The 25,697-nt window shown below is 37.0% G+C and overlaps 1 protein-coding gene across 1 annotated transcript in view; it reads left to right on the plus strand.

Annotated features, from left to right (window-relative positions):
- The window catches only part of UGGT1 (UDP-glucose glycoprotein glucosyltransferase 1), a 106,398-nt gene that overhangs the window by 38,707 nt on the left and 41,994 nt on the right, over positions 1 to 25,697 (plus strand). Inside the window, 6 exon segments of the mRNA XM_032479242.1 lie at positions 917 to 1,036; positions 2,132 to 2,217; positions 5,699 to 5,834; positions 7,797 to 7,928; positions 12,658 to 12,822; positions 24,790 to 24,910. Coding sequence (XP_032335133.1) covers positions 917 to 1,036; positions 2,132 to 2,217; positions 5,699 to 5,834; positions 7,797 to 7,928; positions 12,658 to 12,822; positions 24,790 to 24,910 — 760 coding nt within the window.

Genomic DNA, 25,697 nt, shown 5'->3' on the forward strand with positions numbered 1-25,697 from the left:
ATCTTTTATAAATTCACAGTTTAAAATTTAAGACATGCGAAAGAGTATTTATTGTAAAGACTGTTCACCCAGATGTCCAGTTTTTCTCCCCAGAAGCAACAGACATTATCAATTCCTTGTATACCTTTCCAGAAATACTCTGTATCCACCTGAGCAAGGTAATACATGCATATCTTCCCACCCTGCTCTTTCTATGCAAATGTTACGTACTACTTTATCCATTGCTTTCCTTATGGATATTAAGTTGTTTCTAATTTTTTGCTGTTACAAGCCATACTGTTTTGGCCTTTCTGTACCCCTCTCTTCCTGCATACGTGTGAGAATTTATTTGGGGTAGATACCTGGAGCTGGAGTACTAGTGGTAGGATAGTAATAAAGGCGTCAGCTTTATTAGGTCACCTTCTCTAAAGTGACCGTTCCAGACCCCAGAATTGGTGAGCGTTCCCATTGCTCTCTGTTTTTGCCTGTGCTTGGATATTGACAAACTTAAAAATTTTTTCAGTTTAATGAGTGTGAAATTTCATTGTGGTTTTAATTTATATGTCTTGAATTATTATAAGTGAAGGCATACATCTTTCCTGTGTTAACTGCCCATTTGAATTTTCTCTGTAAAGTTCTTACTCATGTTCTTGACTCATTTCCATTTCTCATATGTTGCTCGCCTTTATTGATATGTTAAATTTCTACAGATATTCTTGACATTAGTTCTGAATTGATTTTGTAGGTTGCAACTGCCTTCTCAATTCTGTGGCTTGTGTTTTAGTCACTCATTTTTCTATTTAATCGTTGTATTTTTGAAAATGGTCTTTTCCCATGTAATTCCTCTTAAAATAATTTAAAGTCTTATTGTTGCCTCTGCAGATTTCACTGGTAGTGACTAAAGTGTATGCACTGGTTTGTGTTCATTTTTCCTTAGTGGATCAACAACCTGGAGGTTGACAGCCGCTATAATTCATGGCCTTCTAGTCTACAGGAGTTACTTCGCCCCACGTTTCCCGGTGTTATCCGCCAGATCAGGAAGAACTTGCATAACATGGTGAGTAAAACTCCACATTGCCTGGCCATGATCTCTGTTTCTCCTGTGCCTTGTCCCCTCCCTTCCTGTCATATCGCGAATGTTCACTTCTCTCCTTCCCCAGCTGCTTCTCCCACCACTGCCACTGCTAAATGTGCCCGTTGTATAGCCCCATCCTAAAACTGAAAGGACTTGGAAATGTGTGGATCGTTTGTACAGCTAGAAAGATGTCAGTATATAAGGAGTGCTTCTCATCCTTAACCTGATGGTTCAGGCTGTGTTGTTTGAGTTTTAAGAAGGTTCTTTTCTCCTCAGAAGATGAGAATGTTGCTACCGTTTTTCTTGAATATCTTAATCTGTAAAATTTAATGGTTCAATTTATTCTCTTAAATAAGTCTTGCTGTCAGCTCCTACTTTTTATTCCGTATTTCACTGCTTTGGAGAGATAGAGGAGGAAGATTCTTGGTTGGCTGTCTTTTCCCATTTCCTCATTTCTTTCTCTTCCCTCATGCAGCTCCTGAAGAGACAGGAGCAGGTGAGGGCCGAGGTTGGCCTCCTCAAAACATGCAAGGGAAACGGTCCTCTTGACTTCCCTCACTCTTGAAACCACTTTTTTCCTTCCCAGTCAAAGTTTCAGTTTCTTTTTCGCTTACCGAAAGATAATTTATTAAATGATAATTTTGACTAAATAAAATTAGATGAAATAATTATTTTTTAAAGCACATCAGGAGAGCTTAATACATGACAGCTAGTATTGTGGTCTAAAAATTGGGTTCTAAGTGAATTCTTAATTCAGAGGTCCTTTGAAATGAGTACACAAGAAGCTAATCTCCATTTTCTAAGGCGGGAGGGTTAGTAGAACTTGAGTAAAGACTAGGTGTTAGCCACCTGGATACAAGCCCACGTTATTAGCATAATACCAGGGGAAGATCACTGAGCCTTTCAGTTCCACGTTCTTTCAACACAAAGGGAGGGTAGGTGCTATGTAACTCCTTTTCTGTGTGGATCAAAAGTGCCTGGAAGAAGGTGGCCTGCAAGTATAAAGAAGTCATTTTTATTGGCCCGGTGACATGTGAGTAAATGTGATTTCATGTTTTCCTTTTTCTTCCCCTGCAGGTTTTCCTAGTTGACCCTGCCCATGAGAGCACTGCAGAGCTGATGAACACAGCTGAGATGTTCCTCAGTAATCATATACCACTAAGGTAACGGTGGTATTGATATGACGGTCTGTCTCATTTAGCTGAGGTTGTGTTTGTCTTTCTTAAGAGCGGCTCTGGTGCTGCTGAATTATAGGATAATTAATAGTGGGGATCATTAACAGCAGTTTTATCTTTGCTCGGTATGAAACCAGTATCTTTTGGGATAGAGAATTTGATTCTCAATGAATAGAATCTTACCACTGTTGAATTATTAACAAATAGCCTGTTTAAAAATAGCACGTGGTCTCATCTTGCTTCCCAGCGAAAGGGAGCCCTCCTAGGTAAGCGTCCACGTCACAGAACCTACTTCCACTTTCAGGAGAGATGAGGACCTTTGCCAAGAACTTTTGTTAGACTGTCCAGATGTTTATACAGCTTTTTGTGATGCACACAGACACATGTATGTCACTTGTGTTACCAAGTCTGCCAACAGGGTACTGGAATGGCTGGGGTTCCACGGTGCCTTTTAAGAACAGTGTTTCAAGGGTTTACATATAAGGATTAAGACATTCTCACTTAGATTCTGAATAACGTAGTCTCTGGTAACTTGAATTCTTAGGAAACATGAAAACAAAGAAGAAAAGAACTGTTCAGCTAACAGTTGTGTGTTCTGCACTCAGCACTGAGCTAAGTGCTGTGAGTGGTGTGTAAGCCACATTTCTACCTTCTTGGAAAAAAATACCGTGTGTACTTCCAGTAAGATATTTGATCAAGTGCTAGGTTATGTCCTACTAGTTATAAGTGCTTTAGAATTTCAGGAAACGAAAGATTATGGGCAGATACTTGGGACGGACAAAGATTTCATGGCAAAGTTGAATTTAAGATAGGCTTTGAAGAAAATGATGAGTTTTCATTGATGGAAGAGCAGAGATTTTGAGTTTAATTACATTTTTAGTTTAACACATGAATACTGCCTGGTTGGATAGATGAATAAACTACTGAATTATAGCCAGTGCTATGTTTTAATTACAAGAGAAGTACAAGAACACAGAAGAAGTATGCAGTGGGCACTAATTAAATACTTACTGAGTTGCACTGAGGGACAAAGAGAGGGAATGTGGTCTTCAGATTGCAAAGGCAGGTGAGAAGAAGACACTCAACTCATAGGCAGTGAAGAGACGTGTTGTGGACAATTGGCAGGAAGACCCAGGGCAGACCAGCTGCTGGTTTCCTTAGTTTGAGGTGATGTGCTATGCTCAGCTGTCACCAGGACCCGAGGAGACGAGGGGACAAATCTGAGAATTCAGAAGTCTGAGTTTTGAGGTCTAGCTAACAGGAAACTCTGACATCCTTTCTAGAAATTGGGTACTTGAGAAAGGGAATTACTTTGTGGGGAGATAATTAGGTGCTAGCCTGTAATTTATTTTCATTAGAATAATATTTAGGTCATTTCTGCCTGGAGCTTACTTATATGATTTCTGTCATAAGTGGGATTTAAAAAAAAAAAAAAACAAAGACAATTTTCATCTAAAAACAGACTCTCACCACCTCATCCATGTATACACACATTCTAGGGCATGATGTTTGATATATGTTTATATTTTCATCTTCTATTTTTAGGCTGTACTTAAAAAAAATCAACTTTGTATTTTTTAGAACAGTGTTGATTAATTAACTGGTATTGGTAACATTATTATTAACTAAAGTCCCTAGTCTACATTAGGGTTCATTATTTTTGTTGTACACTCTGTGGGTTTTGACACATGAATAATGACCTTTCCCCTCTGTAGTGTCATGCAGATGAGTTCACTGCCCTAAAAATCCCCTGTGCTCCAGTTTTGTCCCTCTCTCCCCTCCTCTCTCCCTCTCTCCCAGGCCCTGGCAACCACTGACCTTGTTGTCTCCATAGTTTTGTCTTCTCCAGAATCATGATGTTTGTAACATTTCTAGATTGGCTTCTTTCACTTAGGAGTAGGCTTTTAGGCATTGTCCATGCCTTTTTGTGGCTTGATAGCTCATTTCTTTTTATCACTGCCAATAATATTCCATTATATGGATGTACTGTAGTTTTTTTTAATCCATTTTCCTGTTAACAGACATCTTTGCTTCCAAGTTAGTGCTGTTATGAATAAAGCTGCTACAGACATCGGTATTCAGGTTTTTGTTTGGATGTATTTTCGGCTCATTTGAGTGAGTACTGAGAAGTAGGGCTGCTTTATCTTATGGTAAAACCATGTTTAGTTTTTTGTGAAACCACCACACTGTGTTCCAAGTGGTTGTACCATTTACATTTTTACCAGCAGTGAGAGTTCTTAGCGCTCCACATCCTCTCCAGAATTTGGTGGTGTCCGAGTTTTGGATTTTAGCTGCTCTAATAGATGCGTAGTGGTATCTCACTATGGTTTTAATTTGAAATTCCCTAATGACATAGGATGCTGAGCATCTTTTAAGTTGAGCTTATTTGCCAGCTGTATGTCTTATTTGGGGAGGTGATTGTTCAGTTCTTTTGCCCATTTTAAACTTTTTTGTTAGTTTTAAGAGTTCTTTGTATATTTCACACATCAGTCCTGTATCAGACAGGTGTTTTGCACAGATTTTCTGCTAGCCTGTGGCTTGTCTTCATTCTCTTAAGTTTCTTTCTCAGAGCCGAAGTTCTTAATTTAAATGAAATCCACTTTAAAAATTCTTTTTGTTGTGGGTAATCTAAAGTTAGATCTAATGAGTCATTGTCAAACTGAAGATCACCTAATTTTCTCCTATGTTATTTCCTGTGAATTTTACAATTTGTGTTTTACATTTATGTCTGTGACCCGTTTTGAGTTAGTTTTTGTGAGGGTATAAGATCTCTGTCTGGATTCATTATTTTGCAGGTGGATGTCCAGTCGTTCCAGCACCATTTGTTAAAAAGACAGTCCTTTCTCCACTGCTTTTACTTCAGTGTGGAGGCTAGTGGCCTCTACAGTGGCCAGTGCAGGATTTTTTTGGCCCGTCTGTAGAGGTGTAATGGTGTCTCACGGTTTATTCCTTTAAGTTTTAAAATGTGGTAAACTTTAACTTTGGTTGTAGCTTTTTGTCTGAGGACAGTAGTAAATATTTTTACACTTTCCAGTGACCTATGAAGCTCATATTGCTGATATTAAATCTCCAAATCCCTCCTTTTCTATATATTTTCACATTCTGAAAATGTTCAGTTCCCCGAATTCTTGTTTAAAAACAATAAAATCTCCATCTAAAATTATAGCAACACCCTTCATGTCAGTCACAGCCTCGTTTCATGATGTGGAAACAGCTTGCTTCCACAGTGAAAAAGGTCTGAGCTGCCTTTGGGAACCTGCTTTTTTGTTCTGTGAGTGATGAATGTCTTTGCCAACCATGTTCCAGTATGATGTGAGATGTGTTTTTGAAGAGAAGATAGTCTTCTTCTATTAGCTGTAGTATTTCTGGGGGGTGGGGGTACAAGGATACCTTTCCTTTTTTAACTGGTTGCATTCTTTGAGATGTTTCTTTTTCTTCTTTTTGCCCTTCCCTTCCCTGTCTCCTCCAGACTTGGTTTAATCTTTGTGGTTAATGACTCTGAAGATGTTGATGGGATGCAGGATGCTGGAGTGGCTGTTCTGAGAGCGTATAATTATGTTGCCCAGGAGGTGGATGATTATCATGCCTTCCAGACTCTGACACATGTATGTTTTCATTCAACATGACGAATAATTTTTTAGAATCTAACTTACTCTAAGAAACAGTATGTGGTAAGGGGATTCTAAATTTTTTTAAAGAGAAAAAGGTAAATTATTTACACAAACTTTACACATTTTCTATTTCTGGAGTTGCCTTTATTGATACACCAATGTTACTAATAGATGGCTGTGATTTTAACTAAGATTCCTTAGATCCTAATTCCTTAGATACTAATATATTAATGTATCTTAGTCTTCTGCCTTTTGGTGATGTGAAATCACTAATTAATGCCTTTTGCTAAATGTGATGTTCTCTACTTGCTTAAAAGAGTGTTTTTTTTTTTTTCCTTTTGAGACCAGCATGATATTTTATTAGGAATCAGTTTAATAGTTAAGTCATAAAATTCTTACTGTCTGTTTTCTCTATTTTAACTGGGAAGTCTGAAGTACCCTGATATTTACATATATATTCAAGGTACTTGCTCAAATTCAGACAGAGAACTCTCCTTGTTTTTTGTTTTTTCTTTCTATTTTTGAGTATAAAAAACTTTACAACTAATGGTTCTTTTGTTTACAGAGTAGTGTTAATTATTGAAAACACATCTTTAAAGTAATTGATTGTCACCACTTTTACCTGTAAATGTGATGTGAGCCTGCTGTTTATGATGTTCGTCATGTTTATTGTTCAGAGATTCAGTCTGGGGCATTTTTTTATTAGTTAAAATGTTCGTTTGTTTATTTGGCCAACTTCTGTTAAAGACTTGGCATTTGCCAGGGCCATACTGGCTGCTTGGGATACAGAGAAGCTGCTCAGAATACATTTTCCCCCATCCTCAAAGGCCTTAGAATCTGGTGGGCGACACCATCACTCAGATGGTTCAGTACCGTGTGGGGAGCACAGGGGCTCCAGCAGCCCTGGGACCTCGCTCCACTGGGGCTGGCCCTGGGTGTTTTTGTGGCGTGGGAAGTTGTCCCAGCTGAGTGCAGGAAGAACAGGAGTCAGCTGAACAATGGCTACAGATTAGAGGTAGTGATTCCAAGTTGTTCGTGTGAGTTGAGTGGAGTATTGTGAGAGCAGAGTGGAGATGGAAACCTGGTCTTCGAGTCCACTGGGCTGGATAACAGGTGTCCAGATAGCAGAGTCAAACTCCAGTTGAAAACCTCATTCTGATGCTTGGAGATGGAGCTGATGAAGGATAAAGAAAGTGGCACAGATACGAGTCGATGAGCAGTTGCTGTGATCTCTGTGGGAAATGATGGTGGACCGCAGTGAGCAGTAGGGCTTGGAGAATGAAATAAGTTCAGAAGACATCGTTGAGGATAATGAGTCTGCTTTTTAAAGTTTTTTTTCCCCTCATAACTACGTGTATGAAGGAAAGGATAGTGAGTTTCACTCCTTTTTGTTTATTTTTAATCGCAAAAGTAAAAAGAATTACGTTCACTGCAAACAATTTTTTTTTAATAATATTAAAGTGTGTCAGTTTAAAATCTCTGTCTCTCCCCTCCTTACTCCTGCTCCATAAAGGCAGCCACTGTTAAAAGCTTCCCTTGTATCCTTCCAGGTACTTAATCGTGCATATACAGACACAGTTGTGTTATTTGTTTTATGTCTGCTTTTTAAAAACAGTGATTATGCCATACATATTTTGAAACTTTTTTCCCCTTAAACGTCATGGACATGAGGTCTTACTTCAAGGATTACTTACATGTATTCAGATTTTTAAAAAATAACACATTTTTGCACTTAGGACTTAATGTATGAACTGATTGAGTCATTTTCAGAATATGTAGTTTCTAACATAAGAAGGCATAAGGAAGTACCTGGAAGAGAGAGAATTGCTGATACAGCCAATTTGCTTTTTTAAGAGAAATAGCAATGTTTTCCTCTATGTTCTGAAATTTTTATAATAAATACTCTGAAATTTGGATTTCAAAGTGTAGTCGGTTACCTGGTTTTTCTTTCTTCAGATATATAATAAAGTAAGGACCGGAGAAAAAGTGAAAGTTGAACACGTAGTCAGTGTCCTGGAGAAGAAATACCCCTACGTGGAAGTGAATAGCATTTTGGGGATTGATTCTGCTTATGATCAGAATCGGAAGGTAAGACTTCTTTGGCACTTCTCATCTGGCTGCAACATGGTACTTTCCTTGCCTCCCCTTTTTGGGGGTTTTTGTCAGTAAAGGTGGTGGTGGTGAAGTATCTAGGTACTTGGCATTTAAAAGTTTAGAAACCAGATCACTTTTCTGTCTTTGCAAATATAGTTTATATTTCAATTGTGTGATGATATCGTCGATTTTTAGCTGGCCTGTTAACTATTAAAATGGAAAAACTTTGTTTTTACAACGCAGTGGTGGTGCTTGTGTGATGCATGTTCTGGATAAAATCACTGGGGAGTATATGATGTATGCTTGTCGAGATAGAGTGTCTGGCTTTATGTGTGTCATGTATCTAGTTGTTCAGGCTAAAGATGGGAATGTAGTAAGAAATGTAAGAAACAGAATGGCAACATGTGATAATAAAGACAGGGAAATTTTTTAACATTTTTATTTAAAGATAATAGTGTTTCTCGTGAGACAGTAAGCACAGCAAAGGACCTTTTATTGTAAGCAGGAACGAGGTGATCAGTTTATTGAAAGTAAATGTGAAGGCAAGGAAAGCAAATACATTTCTGAAACGTTTTAATTTAAAACAATGGAAGTATATTTATTTACCAACTTTTTTTCAAATGAAGGACAGGCCATTGGTTCTGCTGTTTGGAGATCCGAGCTATCATTCCATTAGGAAACCATACTGATAATGTGTTTATAATTCCTCTTATATCCAAGTACAGAATCCTAGATCGATAGTATCCCTCCCAAGTCTTACCCACACTTAATTCGGCACCAGTTGTTTTTAGCCTTTCTCCTTTTTGTTTTTCTAGTCATTCAAGTTGTTTTTGTTTCCTTCCTTCCTTCCTATTTTTTGAAGTAACATTGATTTGTAACATTATGTAAGTTTCATGTGTGTAGCATTGTATTTCTATGTCCATATTCCCTACAACTTGCTCACCACAGAAAATTGAGTTTTCATCCATCACTGTACAGTTGGTCTCCTTCACCTGTTTCCCTGCTCCCAGTATCCACAACTGTCTTCTCTGTATCTGTGTGTTTGTTTTTGTTTGGTTTGAGTTGTTCATTTATTTTGCTTTTGTTTATTTATTAGTCTTTTTATTTCACTTAGCATAATACCCTCAAGGTCCATCCATGTTGTCACAAATGGCAAGATTTCATCATTTTTATGGCTGAGTAGTATTCTGTTGTGTGTGTATATAGCACATCTTCTTTATCCATTCATCCATTGATGGACGTTAAGGTTGTTTCTGTATCTTGGTTATTGTAAATAATGCTGTGATGAACATAGGGGTACACATGTATTTTTTTTGATAAGTGTTTTTGTTTTCTTTGGATAAATAACCAGGTGTGGAATTGCTGGATTGTATGGTAGTTCTATGAATTTTTTGAGGAATCTCCATACTGTTTTCAATAGTGGCTGCACCAATTTACATTCCTGCCAACAGTGCAAGAGGGTTCCCTTTTCTCCATGTGCTCATCAACATTTTTTTATTGTCTTTTTGATGACAGCCATTCTGACAGGTGTAAGGTGATGTGTCACTGTGGTTTTGATTTTCATTTCCTGATGATTTGTGATGTTGAACGTTTTTTTCATGTGCCTGTTGACCACCTGCATGTCCTCTTTGGAAAAATGTCTGTTCAGTTCTTCTGCCTGTTTTTTAATTGGGTTGTTTAGTATTTTTTAATGTTGTGTTGTATAAACTGTTTGTATATTTTGAATATTGACCCCTTACTGGTCATGTATTTGTAAACATTTACTCCCATTCAGTAGGTTGATTTTATACTTTGTCAGTGGTTTCCTTTGCTGTGCAAAAGCCCCCTGCTAGCACTGTCTGCTGCCCTCCCAGCCACCTGAGGCGGCTCACAATTTGGTGTTCTGGTTGGGGCAGTAGAGAAATGAGCCTCTTTGACGGCATCTCACATAGCTGGAGAGGTTGAGCACTCAATCATTTGCCCTTACTTCCTCTGTAGGAGAAATCATGGGCCCAGAAGATGTCTCACAGCTCTAAACAGTGCTGTCTTGGGAGAGGGGTGATGTGAGTAAAGTCAGACTGTTTCTCTGACCCTCTCCACTGTGTCCAGACTCGTATCTTTTTGCTCTAACGGTGTCCTGGAACTCCTCTTCTGCAAACCTAGACTTCCGCAAAGGCTCCCTTGTCTGTAGGTGATTAATTAAGACAGTTTTTCCCTGAGGTTCCCAGGCTGTGGCCTGGAGCCAGCTGATGGGCCAATGCAGAGTCCACAGTCAAGGTCAAAGCCTGTCTGCCTGTTACCTGCCTGTTACCTGTTACAAGTGGGTGACACTTCTCGGGGCCACTTGGCGTATGGTGCTGGATCTCAAAGCTCCCACAGAGACACTTGGATGCATCCGTAGATGGATGCTGAATCACTGTTGTTCTGAGCTGGAGACAGCCATGAGGGACATCATATCTAGCCATGATGCTGGTAATATCATTCCTGCTTCAGTGTTAAATCTCCTTGTTTTACGATATATCCAGTCAGGTTTGGAGTCGAAGCTAGTCAGGAGATCTCCTCAGTTTAGACTGAAAATGGTTCCACTACTGTATTCCAACCTTCTGTTCAGTCACTTACCTTTTATGTTTTTTAAAAAATAAAATACTGTTGATATGGGCACCCAGTGATTTGTCACATTTTCACAAACAGCGTGAGTAGTGCTCTGGAGAAAAAGAAAAGGTAAAATAAAAGAAGGGCCACTTTGGGAATATTTGAGGAAACTAATGGAATTTTGTCATATTTCACATTTGGAATTTTTTTTTCTTAATGCTTAGCTCTAGTTTTCTATCATCCTGTTGAAGGAACAGTACATGTTGCCTTTTTTTTTGTGGATGATTGCTCCATCAAAGTAGTTGCTTGAAAAATATTGAATACAGTGGGCAACTGGGGAAAAGGGTATTTTTAAATGTTGTCTTTAATGCACTGACATCTTGATTTTGCTGAAGAATCAGTTGGGAGTATCACAGAACTCGGTCCTTAGTAGCTTCCCAGACCTGGCTGTTTTCCTCATCTGTGCTGACCAGAGGCCCTTCTTGTATGTACAGAGCATAATTCCCTGGCTATTGAAGTAGACATGTACTCTCAAGAGAAGGATGTTGTAAGATTCCCAGAGGTTCTAAGAATCTAAGTATCAGTAAGATTTTTTAAGTCGCAAGAACCGTACCACCCCTCCATATGAAAAAGCCCAGGAAAATAGAGTATTTTGAAAAGGAGAAATGAGTTCATTTTTTTTTTAAAGAGGAGAATGAGTGCATTTAGCAAATGTTATTACCCTGACAAATATCTGTACCTTTTGTTATAAATTTGAAGTTATGTCATCTTCTGGGTCTGATATTTGAAAGAAGTAATTATTTCTAAAATGAGGTAGTGCAATTAAAGTACATCTTTTAAACTGAAAAGAATATAGTCTGAGGGGTGCACATTTGTATCTTTCAAAGCCAGTAGATAGTAGTACTTAAGAAAAGTTCTAACTTATACATGTAGACATTTTACAGTTGACATATTAACTCTGAGTCTTTATTAAACTCAGTTATCATTCGTGAATGGCTCATTCATGACTTTCCCTGTAGTTAATGTTTTAAAATTATGTGTAATTAACATTTGTAGTGATCAGTTGATAGACACTCTCACATGTAACTTTTAAGCGTGACTCTTTGATAATTGGCCTGCATTCTGTTATTTGGTCTAATAATCTATTTGCAAGTTGTAAAAATGGAAAATGTATAGTCAAAACATCTACCTCCCGCCCTTGACTCTTACTCAGTTGCCACTTCCAGAGAAAAGCAGTGTTACTTACTTCTTATTGTCACTTAAAGTTATAATGTGGGTTTTGTTTTGCTTTCTTGGGGGATTGATTTTCAAAACTCAAAGTTATTAAAATTGAGTTTTTTTAATTTTAAAAATTGAGGTTTCATGAACTTCCTTGAAATAGTGGAGATGTCCCCCAGATACCTGGAGGAATATATGTGTGCTGATAGTTGGAAAAGTCCCAGATACATTTGCCACCACAGATGTATTTGCCTGGTGTTTCCTGCCAAGGAACCTCTTTTGTCCTGGAGAAGGAAAAAGATTGAGTTTAGTATATTTTAGAGTGATTTTTGAGCACTGTTTTCCCACCAACCTTGTTTGGTTTTCTATAGATGTAATTTCTTTTTTAGTAATAGGGACCCTTTTTAATTTAGAATTGGGTATAAACATTTCATCTTAAGTTATCTGCCTAATAACTTATGACAGTTTATACCTGTGCTGCCCATTATGGCAGCCTGTGGCCACACATGGTTTTTAACATGGAAATTAAAGGACTTCATGTGCTCAGTAACTACATGTCATTAGTGGCTGCTGCCTTTGACAGTGGGGATAGAGTATCTCCGTCACTGCGGAAAGGACTATTTAAGTAGCTTTGGCTGTAGTGATGTAATTCAGGTCTGATAGTCTGGACTGCTTGAAATCACCTTTCCCCCACCTTCAACCACTTCCTAATTTGCAAGATTTTATTAAAACACAGTCATTTAAACTCAGCTTTACCTAGTAGGATACTAAGTATGATTTTTTTTTATATATATTAAAATTTTCTTCTTTAGTTATTTCTTGGTTTCCATATTTCTGTTGATTTTTTTTCTTGTTAAAACACGTATGTGTGAATGCTTTGCTCCATTTGTCCCATGAAGGACAATAATGTGGTTTGTGGGTCCATGTGTTTCAGGAAGCAAGAGCCTACTATGAGCAGACGGGAGTCGGTCCACTCCCTGTCGTTCTGTTCAATGGCATGCCCTTTGAAAAGGAGCAGCTAGACCCTGATGAGTTGGAAACCATCACAATGCACAAAATCCTGGAGACCACAACCTTCTTCCAAAGAGCAGTGTACTTGGTAAGTAGTGCTTCAGGGCTGGTTTTGAAAGAGAATGATTTGCTTATATTTTTGTCGTCTCTGTAGTAGGCATAAAATTCTTTAAGGATCACTGTTTTCTATGCACCACTCCTAACTAATTTGCAGACTGCCAGCAAGCTCTGCTGTAATGGAAATATCCATGAGGCTTTCTGTAGATTATTTTTGAAATAGCTAATTTTATTGCCTTCAAGATTAAATTTTATTTTAAAAATTCTTAAGAATGTAGCATTTCTAAGAGGCATTTGTTCTATTTGTAAGGAATTTTGACTTAGAAAAATTCAAATGTTTTATATATATGGTTATTGTTGAGATATAATTACATGCCATAAAACTCAGCCTTTCAAGGTGGACTATTCAGTGGTTTTTAGTATTTACACAGAGTTTTGAAACTGTCACCTCCATCTAATTTGAGAACATTATTAGGTTCATAAACCTGACATGCAGTAGAAATCACACCCCATTTTCCCCTAGTCTACCCACTGGCAACCATGAATGTAATTTCTGTCTCTGTGGATTTTCTTGTTTTGAACATTTTATATAAAGGGGTTCATATACTATCTGGCCTTTCGTGACTGATTTCTTTCACCTAGCATAATGTTTGCAAGGTTTATCCTTGTTGGAGCATGTGTCAGTAATTCATTCCTTTTCATGGTCAAATAATAGTCCCTCAAGTGGATATAGCAACTATATTTTGCTTGCCCAGTCACCAGTTGATACATATCTGTGGTTACTATGAATAATGCTTCTGCTGTAAACAATTGTGGACACGTTTTTGTGTAGACACGTATTGTCAGTTGTCTTGGGTATACACCTAGAAGTGGAATTGCCTGCTTATGTAGTAATTTTGTTTTTAACAGTAATTCTGTTTTTAACAGAACTGCCAAACTGTTTTCCCAAAGCAGCTGCACTCTTAAACATTCCTACCAGCTCCACTTTCTCCAGATTCTAGCCAACACTTGGTATTGTCTGTCTTTGAGTGTAGCCTAGTGGGTGTGAAGTGGCATCTCACTGTGGTTTTGATGTGCATTACTCACACACGAATGACGTTGAGCATTCTTTCCTGTGCTTATTGACCATTTATTTTCTCTTTGGAGAAGTGTTTATTCAGATTATTGGCCTGTGTTTAATTGGGTTATTTCTTTTGTTACTGTTTAGTTGTAAGAATTCTTTATGTGTTCTGGATATGAATTCCTTATATGTATGATCTTCAAGTCTTTTCTCTCATTTTCTGGTTTTTCTGTTTACTTTATTGATAATGTCTTTTATAGGACAAATGTTTTAAATTTTGATAAGTTCAAGTTACTTTTTTTCTTTTGTTGCTTGTGCCATTTTATCGCATGTAAGAAACCTGCTTAATCCTAGGTCGTGAAGATTTCTTTTTCCTCTTCTGAGTATATTGTAGTTTTTTCTCTTAACATTTAGTTCTCTGATCAGTCTTCAGTTCATTTTCATATGTGGAGTGAGGTAGGAATCCACCTTTTTTTTTTTTTTATCCAATTTAACGTACAACTGGATAGCTTTTTGGATGCTTAACCGTCCCAAGCACTATTTATTGAAAAAAAAAAAAAACTCTTTCCCCACCAAATTGTCATGGTGCCTTTATAAGAAATAAATTGCCTGTTAAGATATAGCTTTATTTTGGGATGGTCTTGTTTTCCATTGACCTATATATCTTTTCATATGTGAGTATCTCAGTTTTGATTACTGTCATAATCAAGTGAGTTTTCCAACTTTCTCTTTTTTTAAGAATGTTTGGTTCTTCTGTGAACAAAAACTTCATAAGTATATAATGAATATAAAATACATGTGTACACCAAAGTAGTCATTATGATAGTGAAGAATTAGAAATAATTTAAATATACAATGATATGTCAGAGCACAATGCAGCCATTTAAAAGATATTAACTAAGAATATCTCAAGACACGTTTCCGACTTGTTGCCAAGTTAGAGCGAGCGGGTTATAAAGCATTGTGCCCAGGCTGAGTGTGTTACTGAATGTATGTGAGTGTGTCTGGGTAGGTGTGTTCACATGTAGGTGTGTCTGTACGTGTGTGTATGTATGTGTGTGTGTGTGTGTGTGCATGTGCGTGTGTGTGTGTGTGTTAGGCTGGAAGTAAACACCTCAAATGAGCAACATTTTCATGAACAGCATGGTGAGATTCCGGATGATTGTTTTTCTTTGGGCTCTTCTGGATGTATGGTATTTTCATCAATGAATATGCATTACACTGGTAATTTGAAATAAAAAGGTATTTTGAAAAGCACCAGCCCATTGGCCACCTGACAGATAGAAAACTGCTCAAGCACAGAGAAAACCAAAGTTTTAAATTTTTTTTTTTAAGAAGTCAGAATCGAGTCCAAAGAGTGAGCTACAGACAAGATAATTAAGATGCCCCTGTGGTTTCAAAACTTATTATGTAGTTTCAAATAAACAGCACTAATTTCAACTCACTATTTGCTAAAATGAATGTTTTTTGAAACAAAATCTTCCGATTCCAGATCCCATTGATTTAAATGAACACCTTTGCTTTCCAGGCTTCTCTTTTCACTGGGCTTCTCTCTGTGATCAGATGGGCCCCATCTGCCATTTTGCATCAGGCCACTTTGTAAAACTTGTAAAATACCTAATAAAATCTGATTAACTTTAATTAATCAGACATGTGGGGCTTTCTTTTAGGAGAAATCGAGGGAAGAGAAAAAGAATATTAGGGGCTTAAAACCAGCAAAAGCCTCTAAAGCTTAGCTTAGCATGTGTGCTTTGTGCTTGCTCAGCTTCAGGTGAATTTTAAAAATCCAAGCAAAAAGAAACCGCAAAATGCAAATAAAAGACAATTAACATAGCCCACAGTCTTCACTGTGACCTTGCCACCATTTGTAATTGTGTACCTGTTATCAGTCTTTGATGCACACACAAAACACATGATGCATGTGTGCACACAGGAGCTTACCCACATACCTGGTAGCAGGGTGACGGCTGGGTGCTCCCTTCCTCATGGAAGTTTTGTAACTGGAGGATTTGAAATTGGGGTATAATTGTTTAAAATTTTAAACAATTTTAGTTTTGGGAGGTGGAGACATCATTTCTGCTTTGGAGCAGTCTAACGTTTTTAGAAAAAGTCCCAATCTGGGCTCTTTAGTTACACAAATGTAAAGGACTCACATAGGCTACTGAGAGAAAATGACTAGGTCACCATAAATATGACCACAGCTGTGTAGTGTGACATGGCTCCTGCTAGAAACAAGGCCATTCTTTAGCCTGACTATGCCCTTAATATGTTGGAGAAACGATTTTTATCTAAATAAAAATACAGGATGAGCGTTGGTGTTCCTTAAAAAAAGAAGAAGAAGAATGTTTGACTCTTCTCTGTCTCTTTCAATTCCACGTGAAACTCATGATCAACTTGTCAGTTTCTGCAAAAATGGGGTCATTGGGATTTTGGTACGAATTGCATTGAATTTGTAAATCAGTTTGGGGAGTATTGAGATCTTAACAATACTGCATCTTCCAACCCATGAATACAGGATGTATTTCCATTTATTTAGGTCTTGTTACTTTCCATCAGTGATGTTTTGTAGTTTTCAATAAAGAAATCTTACACTTCTTTTGTTAAATTTATTCCTTAGTATTTTACCTTTTTTGATGTAAATTAGTTTCTTAATTTAATTTTTGGACAGCTCATTGATTGTACATAGAAATGCAATTGATTTTTGTATATTGTTCTTACATGCTGCAACCGTGTTGAACTTGTTTATTAATGGCTACTACTTTTGTGGATTCTTTTTGTGTATGTGTGGGTTCTTTAACATTTTCTGTATGGAAAATACTGTCATCTTTGAGATGACAAGGACATGTCATCTGCAAATAGAGGTGGTTTTGATTCTTCCTTTCTGATTGGGATGCTTTTTACCTCTTCCCCTTCCCCTTCCATCCCCTTGACTAGAGCTTCTTGTACGTACTGTGCTGAATTGGAGTAGTGAGAGTGAACATCCTTGTTTGTTCTTGATCTCAGGGGAGGAAGCTCTCAGTCGCTCACCAGCACATGTGATATTAGCTATTGGCTTTTGTTTTTGTTTTTTGCAAATTTCTTTTATTGGCTTATCTATGTTTCCTTCTATTATCAGTTTGTTGAGTGGTTTTTTTTTTCATTAAAATGTGTTGGAATTTGTCATATACTTTTTCTGTATTTCTATTGCGATGGTCATGTGGTTTTTGTCCTTTATCTGTTAATATGATGTATTATGTTGATTGGTCTTGTTATGTTAACCTAACTTTGAATTCCTGGGGTAAATCCCACTTTGTTATGGTGTGTAATCCTCTTTATTTAGTATTTGTAGATTTAAGTATATTGATGTTTTTTATATCAACTTGACTTCAATAGTATAGAAGAACTTAGCTCTTATAAATCTCTATTTAGCCCCTTCTTTATGTTGCTATTGTCATATAAATGACATCTTTCCACATTATATGCCCATTAGCATTGATTTATAACTATTGCCTTTTACAGTTGGCTTTTAAGTGAGCTAGAAAAAAAGAGTTTCAAATAAAAATATATTTATACTCTATGTATTTACCTATATAGTTACCTTTACTCATGCTCTTAATTTTTGTGTGGATTTGGGTTATTGGCTTGTGTCTTTTCATTTTAGCCTGAAGCAGTGCCCTGAGTATTTATTGTAGGTTAGGTCTGCCAGTGATAAATTCTCTACATTTTTGTTTAGCTGGAAATTGTTCATTATCCTTCATTTTTGAACAATAATTTGCTTGGATATAGAATTCTTGATTGACGGTCTTTTCAGCACTTTGAGTATGTCATTCTGTTGCCTTTTGATCTCTGTGGTTTCTCTTGAGAAATCAGCTGTTAATCTTATTGAGGCGCTGGTCTGTTGATGAGTCTGTTCTCTCTTCCTGTTTGGGGATCCTCTTCTGTCTTTCACTTTTGACACTTAATAATTCTGTCTAGGTGTGGAGCTCTTGAGTTTTTCCTGCTTGTTGTACCTTCCTTCCCTTCCCTCCCTACAGTATTTCTACTCTCTTAATTTTTCATTTTTCAAAACATGACTGACTGTACACATTTCAGGAACCCAAACCAATGTGTAGGCAAAGAAAATCTTAGTGTTCTTCAGGATTCTCATTAGCTTGAGAGGGAAATCAAGGTCCAGCACCCTTAAAGTGATGATTATTAAGACAGAACCAGTGGAAAGACTCAAGTGATTTGTCTGCTTTGTATTTAATTATTTAAAAATTCCCATGGCTACTAAATCTATCATAAAGAATAAAATAAAAAATTCTTCCCCCTATATCTAGCCATCCATCAACCCACCATCCAATAACAGGTGGTTGCTATTTTAAGTTTTCTCTGAATTATTCCAAAGTATTTTTTGTGTTTTGCTAAATGAATATTTACTCCTTTCTAACCTTTATTCAAAAGTGGTAGTATATTACATAACTATTCTGTACCTTGGCCTTTTCACTTAGCAAACTCTAAATTATAGGTCTTTCTAGTTCAGTGCATAGAGTATTCTCAGTTATTTAGATACCTGTGTAGTATCCATCACATCAGTGGGTCTCAATCAGAAGGAGCAGTTTTGCCCCACCTGGCACATTTGGCAGTGTGAGGAGACATTACTGGTTCTGGGGGATGGGAGGGGTGCTACTGGCATCTAGTGAGTAAGAGCCATGAACCCTGCTAAACGTCTTATAATGCACCTGACAATCCCTTCCCTTCCAGAGAGTTATCTAGTCCAAAATGTCAATAGTGCTGAGATTGAGAAATCATACATTATATGGATGTACCCTAATCACATTTCTTAGATATATAAATTAATGTTTTCCATCAAATCTGGGAACTTTTTACCCTTTATTTCTTCTAATAGTCTTTTGGCCTGTTATGACTTCTGACACCACACTGCTCAGAGTTAGGCCATAGTCCTAATAGATTGAGGACATGGTCCCCCCCAAGATTGTCTTCACTTTAGACAACAGCCACAAGTTCCGAGGTCCCCACGCCACCCTTGCTTATGATCAGCTGGCCACGACTGCAAGGGCTCTCTCAGTTTTGTCAATTGGCTGGAATGGCTTACAGAACTCAGCACAGTGCTATCTTTCCGATTAGTGTTACTTAATAAAAGAATATGTATCAGAACCAGCCAAAGAATGAGGTGCATAGGGCAAGTTTGGGAAAGCTTGGAACCTAAAAATTCTGTGTCTTTTCCCCATGAAGTCTGGATACATTACCCTCCCAGGTCACTGATGTGAGATAACATGTGGGGTCCTGCCAACCAGGGAAGTTCAGCCAGATTTTGGCGTCCAGAGTTTTTACTGGGGCTTCAGTCCACAGCCACTATTGATTGAATCATTGGCCGTGTAGCTGAACTCAGTCTGCAGCCCCTCTCCTGTTTGCGGAGGTCATGCTGCTCAAAACCATATGCATGCCTGGGACATTGTGCTGAACACCAGAAACTGACACATCGTGACTGACTATACTTCAATTAAAAAAAAAAACAAACACTCCAATCCTCTAATCACATGATTGGTCTTTCTGGCCTAGGCAGCTTCCATTCTGAGTCATCTTGTTAGCATAAACTGAGGGCCCACCATGAACCACCTCCTTAGTATAAACTATCAAATGTGGTCTTTGGGGCCCTCCGTAAATAACAAACACACCACTCCTACCTTCCAGGAGATTTCAGGATTTAAGAGGTTACTTCCCAGGAACCAGGGAGCTAGCCAAACTCTTTATTACGCACTGGTCCTTTGTTTCTCTCTTCTCCTTCTGCATATATGCATATATTGATACCGTCTACTGTCCCACAGGTCTCTTTTTCTCTGTTCCTTAGACTGAATAATCTCAATTGCTGTATCTTCAAGTTCACTAATTTCTTTTTACTGTCAGCTAAAATCTTCTTTTAGCCCTTCTAGTGAATATTTCATCTCAGTTATTATATTTTTAATTCCAGTTTTCTATTTGTTTCTTTTCCTTAATTTCTTTCTCTTTATTCATATCATTTGGTGAGATATAAATCTCAAACTTTCCTTTAGTTTGCTAGACAGAATTTCCTTTAGTTCTTTGAATATATTTAAATAACTGATTTTAAAACTTTGTGTAGTAAGTCCAATGCTTGGGGTTTCTCAGGAGTAGTATGTAGCAACTGTTTCTTTTTGTGAGTATGGGTCACATTTTTGTTTCTTTATATGTCTCCAAAATTTGTTGTTAACTGGATGTTTTAATTAATGTCATGTGACACCTCTAGAAATCAAAGTCTTTGCCCCACCGAGGTTTGTTGTTGTTGCAATTGTTGTTTGTTTAGTGACTTGACTGTATTTAGTGACTTTAAAATATGTATTTTTTTGCCTACGTGTGGCCTCTCAAGTCTCTGCTTATTAGCTAATTGTCACCTAACGAATAAACAGAAATTTTTTTAAATGCATGAATCCAAAAAAAGTCTTCCAGTTTTTCCCAAAGGTGTCTGTATACATGCTGGGGTATGCTTTCAGCACTCAACCAGGCAGTTTACAACTCTGCTGTAGCCTTCAGTTCTTGCTTGCACAGAGTGTCAAGGTTAGAGCCAAGAGTTGAGGGTCTTCAAAGATTTTTCCTGGCCACCATGCATATGTGGCCTTTTAGAGTCCAAGGAATATGAGCGCTTTTCAAGACCCCTTGTAGATATCTCATTCCCTAAATTTTTCTTCTGTTTCTTTCACCAGCTTTGTATTAATCCAACTGCTATCACCACTTAAACAACTGAGACATTAAACAATTATCCCTGATTGTTTTTGACAAACACCTCCAGGAAAAAGACACTTGGCGCTGAGTAAGGTCTGATTCAGCTCAAATGAAGAGAATGCCTGGAAATTTTCCTAGTCTGCTGGTTTTCACCTTTATTGCAGGGCTGTTGGTTTTTGAGGTTCCTGCATAGCTGGGGAGAGGTAGAGAGTAATAGGGCAAGTTAAAATGTCATAAAGGTTACTTTCCCTATTTAGCCTTTTTCTTGAATGAAAGTCCCCTGGAATTTTGAAAGCCTTTAGTTAATTTCCAGAGTTTCGAAAAAGTTTGATTTGACAATTTTTTTTTTCTCTAGTGTTCCTGACGCTTTAGGGGGAGAGGTTTTTCAAAGATCTTTACTCTGCCATTTCTGCTGAATGTCGCTCTCAAATACTATTTTATTGTAAATATTGATATAACAGTAACCCTAAGCAGAAATATGTATATTTAAAATTCTATTGTAGTAAAATACACAAAACATAAAATTTTACCATATGACCATTTTTAAGTATACAGTTTAGCACCATCAAGTACATTCACAATGTTGTGCAGCTATTACCGCTATCCATCTCCAGAACTTTTTTTCCGTCCTAAAGAGCAACTGTCTACCCGTTCAAAAATAACTCTTCATTGCCCTCTCCCCTGGCAACCACTATTCTACTTTCTATGTCTCTGAGTTTGCCTATTCCAGATATTTTGTGTAAGTAACATCATGCAGTATTTGTCACTTTTGTGTTTTGCTTATTTTAAGATTCATACATGTTGCAGCATGTATTAGAATTTTCTTCCTGTTAACGTTGAATAATATGTGTATCACGTTTGGTTTATTCATTCATGTGTTGATGGACATTTGGGTTGTTTTCCCCCTTGGGCTATTGTGAATAATGCTGCTATGAACATTGGTGTACAAATACCTGCTCAAGACCTTGCTTTCAATTCTTTTTGATATAGACCTAGAAGTGGAATTGCTGGGTCATATGGTAATTCTATGTTTAACATTTTGAGGAACCACCAAACTTTTTCATAGCAGCTATACTATTTTACATTCTCACCAGCAGATGTACAAAAATGCCCATTCTTCCACATGCTCACCAACACCTGTTAGTTTCTGTTATTTTGATTATAGCCATTCTGGATGGTGTGAAATGGTATCCCATTATGGTTTTGAATCATATTTCCAAAAATACTAATGAGACTGAACATCTTTTCAGGTGCTTATTAGCCATTTGTATATCTTCTTTGTAGAAACATCTGTCTGGGTCCTTTGTCCATTTTCCAAACGGATTGAGGTTTTTGGATGTTGGAGTGTAGGAGTTCTTTAGGTATTTTTGATATTATCCCTTATCAAACATATGATTTGCAAATATTTCCTTCCATTCTTTCGATTGTCTTTTCACTTTCTTGATAGTGTCCTTTTATGCACAAGTTTCTACAAGTAGTGCACAATGTGAGGGGATGAAATAAATGATTGTTCACTCTTAAAAAGGAATACTATGCAGCAATCTAAAAGTATTGAAGTAGAGTTGTTATGATCATAAATGCAGTGCTAAGATGTATTCAATTAGAAAGGTAAGCTAAAAACCTAAAAAATGCACATATAAATATATCTAAATCAGTATAGATGGAGACCACAGGAACATTTCTCCAGAGATTGGGATCCATTTTTACTTTATATAATTTAACATTTCTCAGATTTAATATTTTCTAAATATGTGTGGAAGCACATATAACTTTTGTATAATATTTATTAATATTAAAACTAGTTTTGGTGAAGTCCTGTTTGTCTGTTTTTTCTTTGTTGCTTGTGATTTTGGTCTCATATCAAAGAACTCAGTCAAATTCAGTGTCTTGAAGATTTTCCTCTAGTGTTTTCTTCTAAGAGTTTTATAGTTTTAACTCTTATGCTTATGCCTTTGATCTATTTTGAGTTAATTTTTGTATGTGGTGTGAGGTAAGGGTCTCACTTCCTTCTTTTGCGTGTGGATGTCCAGTTTTCCCAGCATCATTTGTTAAAAAAAATTTTTTTTAAAAAAGGAGTTACTTCTTATACTGACTGTTAAATGCCTTTATTCACACACAAAGAAATGTTGTTGGCTAAATTCAACTGCATGTCTTCTCATGAATAAGGATACATCCTAGTAGTTTTGTTAAGGAATTTGTTCTTCATGGAGCTATTGGAATGAAATGTGAAAACAGTTTTCATTTGCATGAATGTGACTTATTATCCAAAATTAAGAATAGTCCAGAAGAAATGGTAATTACTTTATTTCTTTTTGTTTAGGGATTTTAGTGAAAAGGTAAAAGATAATTCAAACATTTTGATTTTCCAGCCTTAATTTAACACATTTCTCTTTAACATTGTTGGATGTAAAAATTCAGAAGTTTCCTTTTCCTGTTTTTCAGGTACTAACATATCTGTGGCTTAAGAGAATGATCATTTTCAAACATTATTCCTTCTTTGAATACTAGTTTTCCTCTGTATCCCTTTGTATTGCCAGTGAGAATTTTAGTTTGATCCAGTTAAGTTTTATTTTAAATATCGTGACAAAAGTCATATGTGCTTCTGCATGTATTTAGAAATTAGTAAGTTTGGGAAATATTAAATTGTATAAAGGGAAAATGAAAGTTCTTTCCCTCATCCCAATCCCTAGAGGAATATTTCTCTGTGTCTCCATGTATATTGATTTATATATAACTTTGGTGCCTTTTTTTTTTAGCTTTTTAGCTTACCTTTCTAATTGAATATATCTTAGCACTGCACTTCTGATCATAGCAACTCTGCCTCAAAACTTTTAGATTGCTGCATAGTATTCCTTTTTAAGAGTGAACAGTCATTTCATCTCCTCATGTTGGATATTGCTTGTAGATTTTCACTTTTATAAATAGTGCTCAATAAATATTCTAATATGTACATCTTTGTACTTTGTAAGTTTTTTGAGAAATACCAATGATTGGAATTGTGTCAAAGGGCAATGTATATTTTAAATTTTGCACTAAATTCACTATAAAAAGATATGATATGCAGGTAGGGTGAAATTCAAAGCATGTGTAAAGATCTAAGTGAAAAGAAACTGTCACTTATTCACTCTTGTTCCCCTGCCACTCATCTTCTCTTTCTGGAAACAACTACTGTGTGTGTATGTCTATGTGTGTGTCTGTGTGTTTGTAAGTGGCTGCATTAAAAGGTATGTACATTTACAGTTTTGATAGATGTTGTCAAATTACCCACCTCGAGCTAGTTAGGCTTTTAATTGGAATCATTTCAGATTTATAATAGAAACCAAAGTTTTATACATAGGCTTACAGTTATTGAGTACCTTTGTAAGTCTTCTGAATTGCGTGCTTGGCTCATACGCTCCTTGTTGGCTTATAGTTTGAGAATTTGTATGCGAGTTATCTCTCTTGCGGTAAGCAGCCACAGAAGATGTCTGATTGGAATTTTTAAGACTTGACTTGTGTATATTTGAGTCATATCTATTCCCCCTGAAAATCATGTGGAAATATGGTTTTGTATGAAATATTTTAAGTGTGAAAGACTTATAGGTTTCACAGCCATTTACACTAGAATCACCTTCGTGAAATACAATTATTTCTGTAATATGAGAGGTATGAAAGGGAAGAATCAATGATAAATGATTTCTTCTCCCCCAGTGTAACTGTGACTCTGGAAATGTAGGATTACTTGGATGCCTGAAACTGAAAAAAGCTTTGGGTGATTTTTATTACAAAGTATAGTAACTGCTTGGGACAAGGCATTTGGCTTTCTTCTTTGGAGAGAAGCTGCTAGCCATGAGTAGATCTCTGGATGGAATTGTGTTAACTCTTAACTAATTTGTAGAGTTTGCCTGCTTCTGGAGGAGCGCAGTGGCGAGTGGAGAGATCAAATAAACACAGGTTTGCATGTCATACTCACTTCTCATTAGCTCTGTGACTTGGAGTAAGTTTTTTAACCCTTCCGTGCCACAACTTCCTCACATCGTTGACCACATTAGAGATGCTATACTTAGAGCACCATGCTTGGCTATGACAGGAACCTCTAACGTGGTAACTTCTACTTTTAGAGTTAAGCAGTACGTAAGAAGATACTGTAAATTTAATAATTTTTTAGTTCTTAGTAAACTGTCATTGATCATTTGTCTAACGTGCATCCCACCCCCAACCTGTTTCTTTTCTTTCCGGCAGGGTGAACTGGCCCATGACCGAGACGTGGTGGAGTATATCATGAATCAGCCAAACGTCGTTCCACGCATCAACTCTAGGATTTTGACCGCTGAGCGAGAATACCTGGATTTAACAGCAGCCAGTAAGGAGGATTTCAGAAACAACTTGGGGCTTTTTTGATTGGTCTTTTGGAATCTTTGCAGTTGTTGGATTGTAACATTCAGAAGATAACCCGAGATTGTGACTCAATTTTATGTTTAAGCTTTGCTCCTTGAGTTCATTATGTAAGTTTCTAAATTCAGAATGACTTCTCTCAAGTCATTCTGGGTAAATGTGTGTTAAACTCTGAAAGATAGTCAATGCCTTTTAAATACCAACTGAACTCAGGCCTTAGGTGATAACAAAGGACCTGGACTGTTGATATTCTTACAGTCCTAGAGCTCGTAAGCAGCTGTCTTCATCCTGATTTTGGAATCAGTCAGCAATAGTGTTGACAAATATCTCGGGCAGTTTTACTCTTGAGAACTTAAGAATCCCTTTTTAGAAAAATAAAGCTTCGGGGGAGACGGTATAGCTCAGTGGTGGAGTGCATGCCTACTGTGCATGAGGTCCTAGGTCCAATCTTCAGTACCTCCATTACAATAAAATAAATAAACCTAATTACTTCCCCACCCCACCTCCCCCCAAATAGTTTAAAAAAAGTAAATTAAAAAAGTAAAGCTTCATTGAGAAATAGGGTACATGCCAAAAAACTCAACCTCTTAAAGTGTACAGTTGTCAAGTGTATGATTTTTAGTATATTCTCAGAGTTGTGCAGTCACCACACTAATTTTAGAACATTCTCATCTCCCCGAAAAGAAATGACGTACCCCATTAGTAGTCATTCTCCATTTCCCCCTTCTGTCCATTAGCAACTCCTAATTTAGTTT

The sequence above is a fragment of the Camelus ferus genome, chromosome 5 (genome assembly GCF_009834535.1).
Source record: "Camelus ferus isolate YT-003-E chromosome 5, BCGSAC_Cfer_1.0, whole genome shotgun sequence".
NCBI lineage: Eukaryota > Metazoa > Chordata > Mammalia > Artiodactyla > Camelidae > Camelus > Camelus ferus.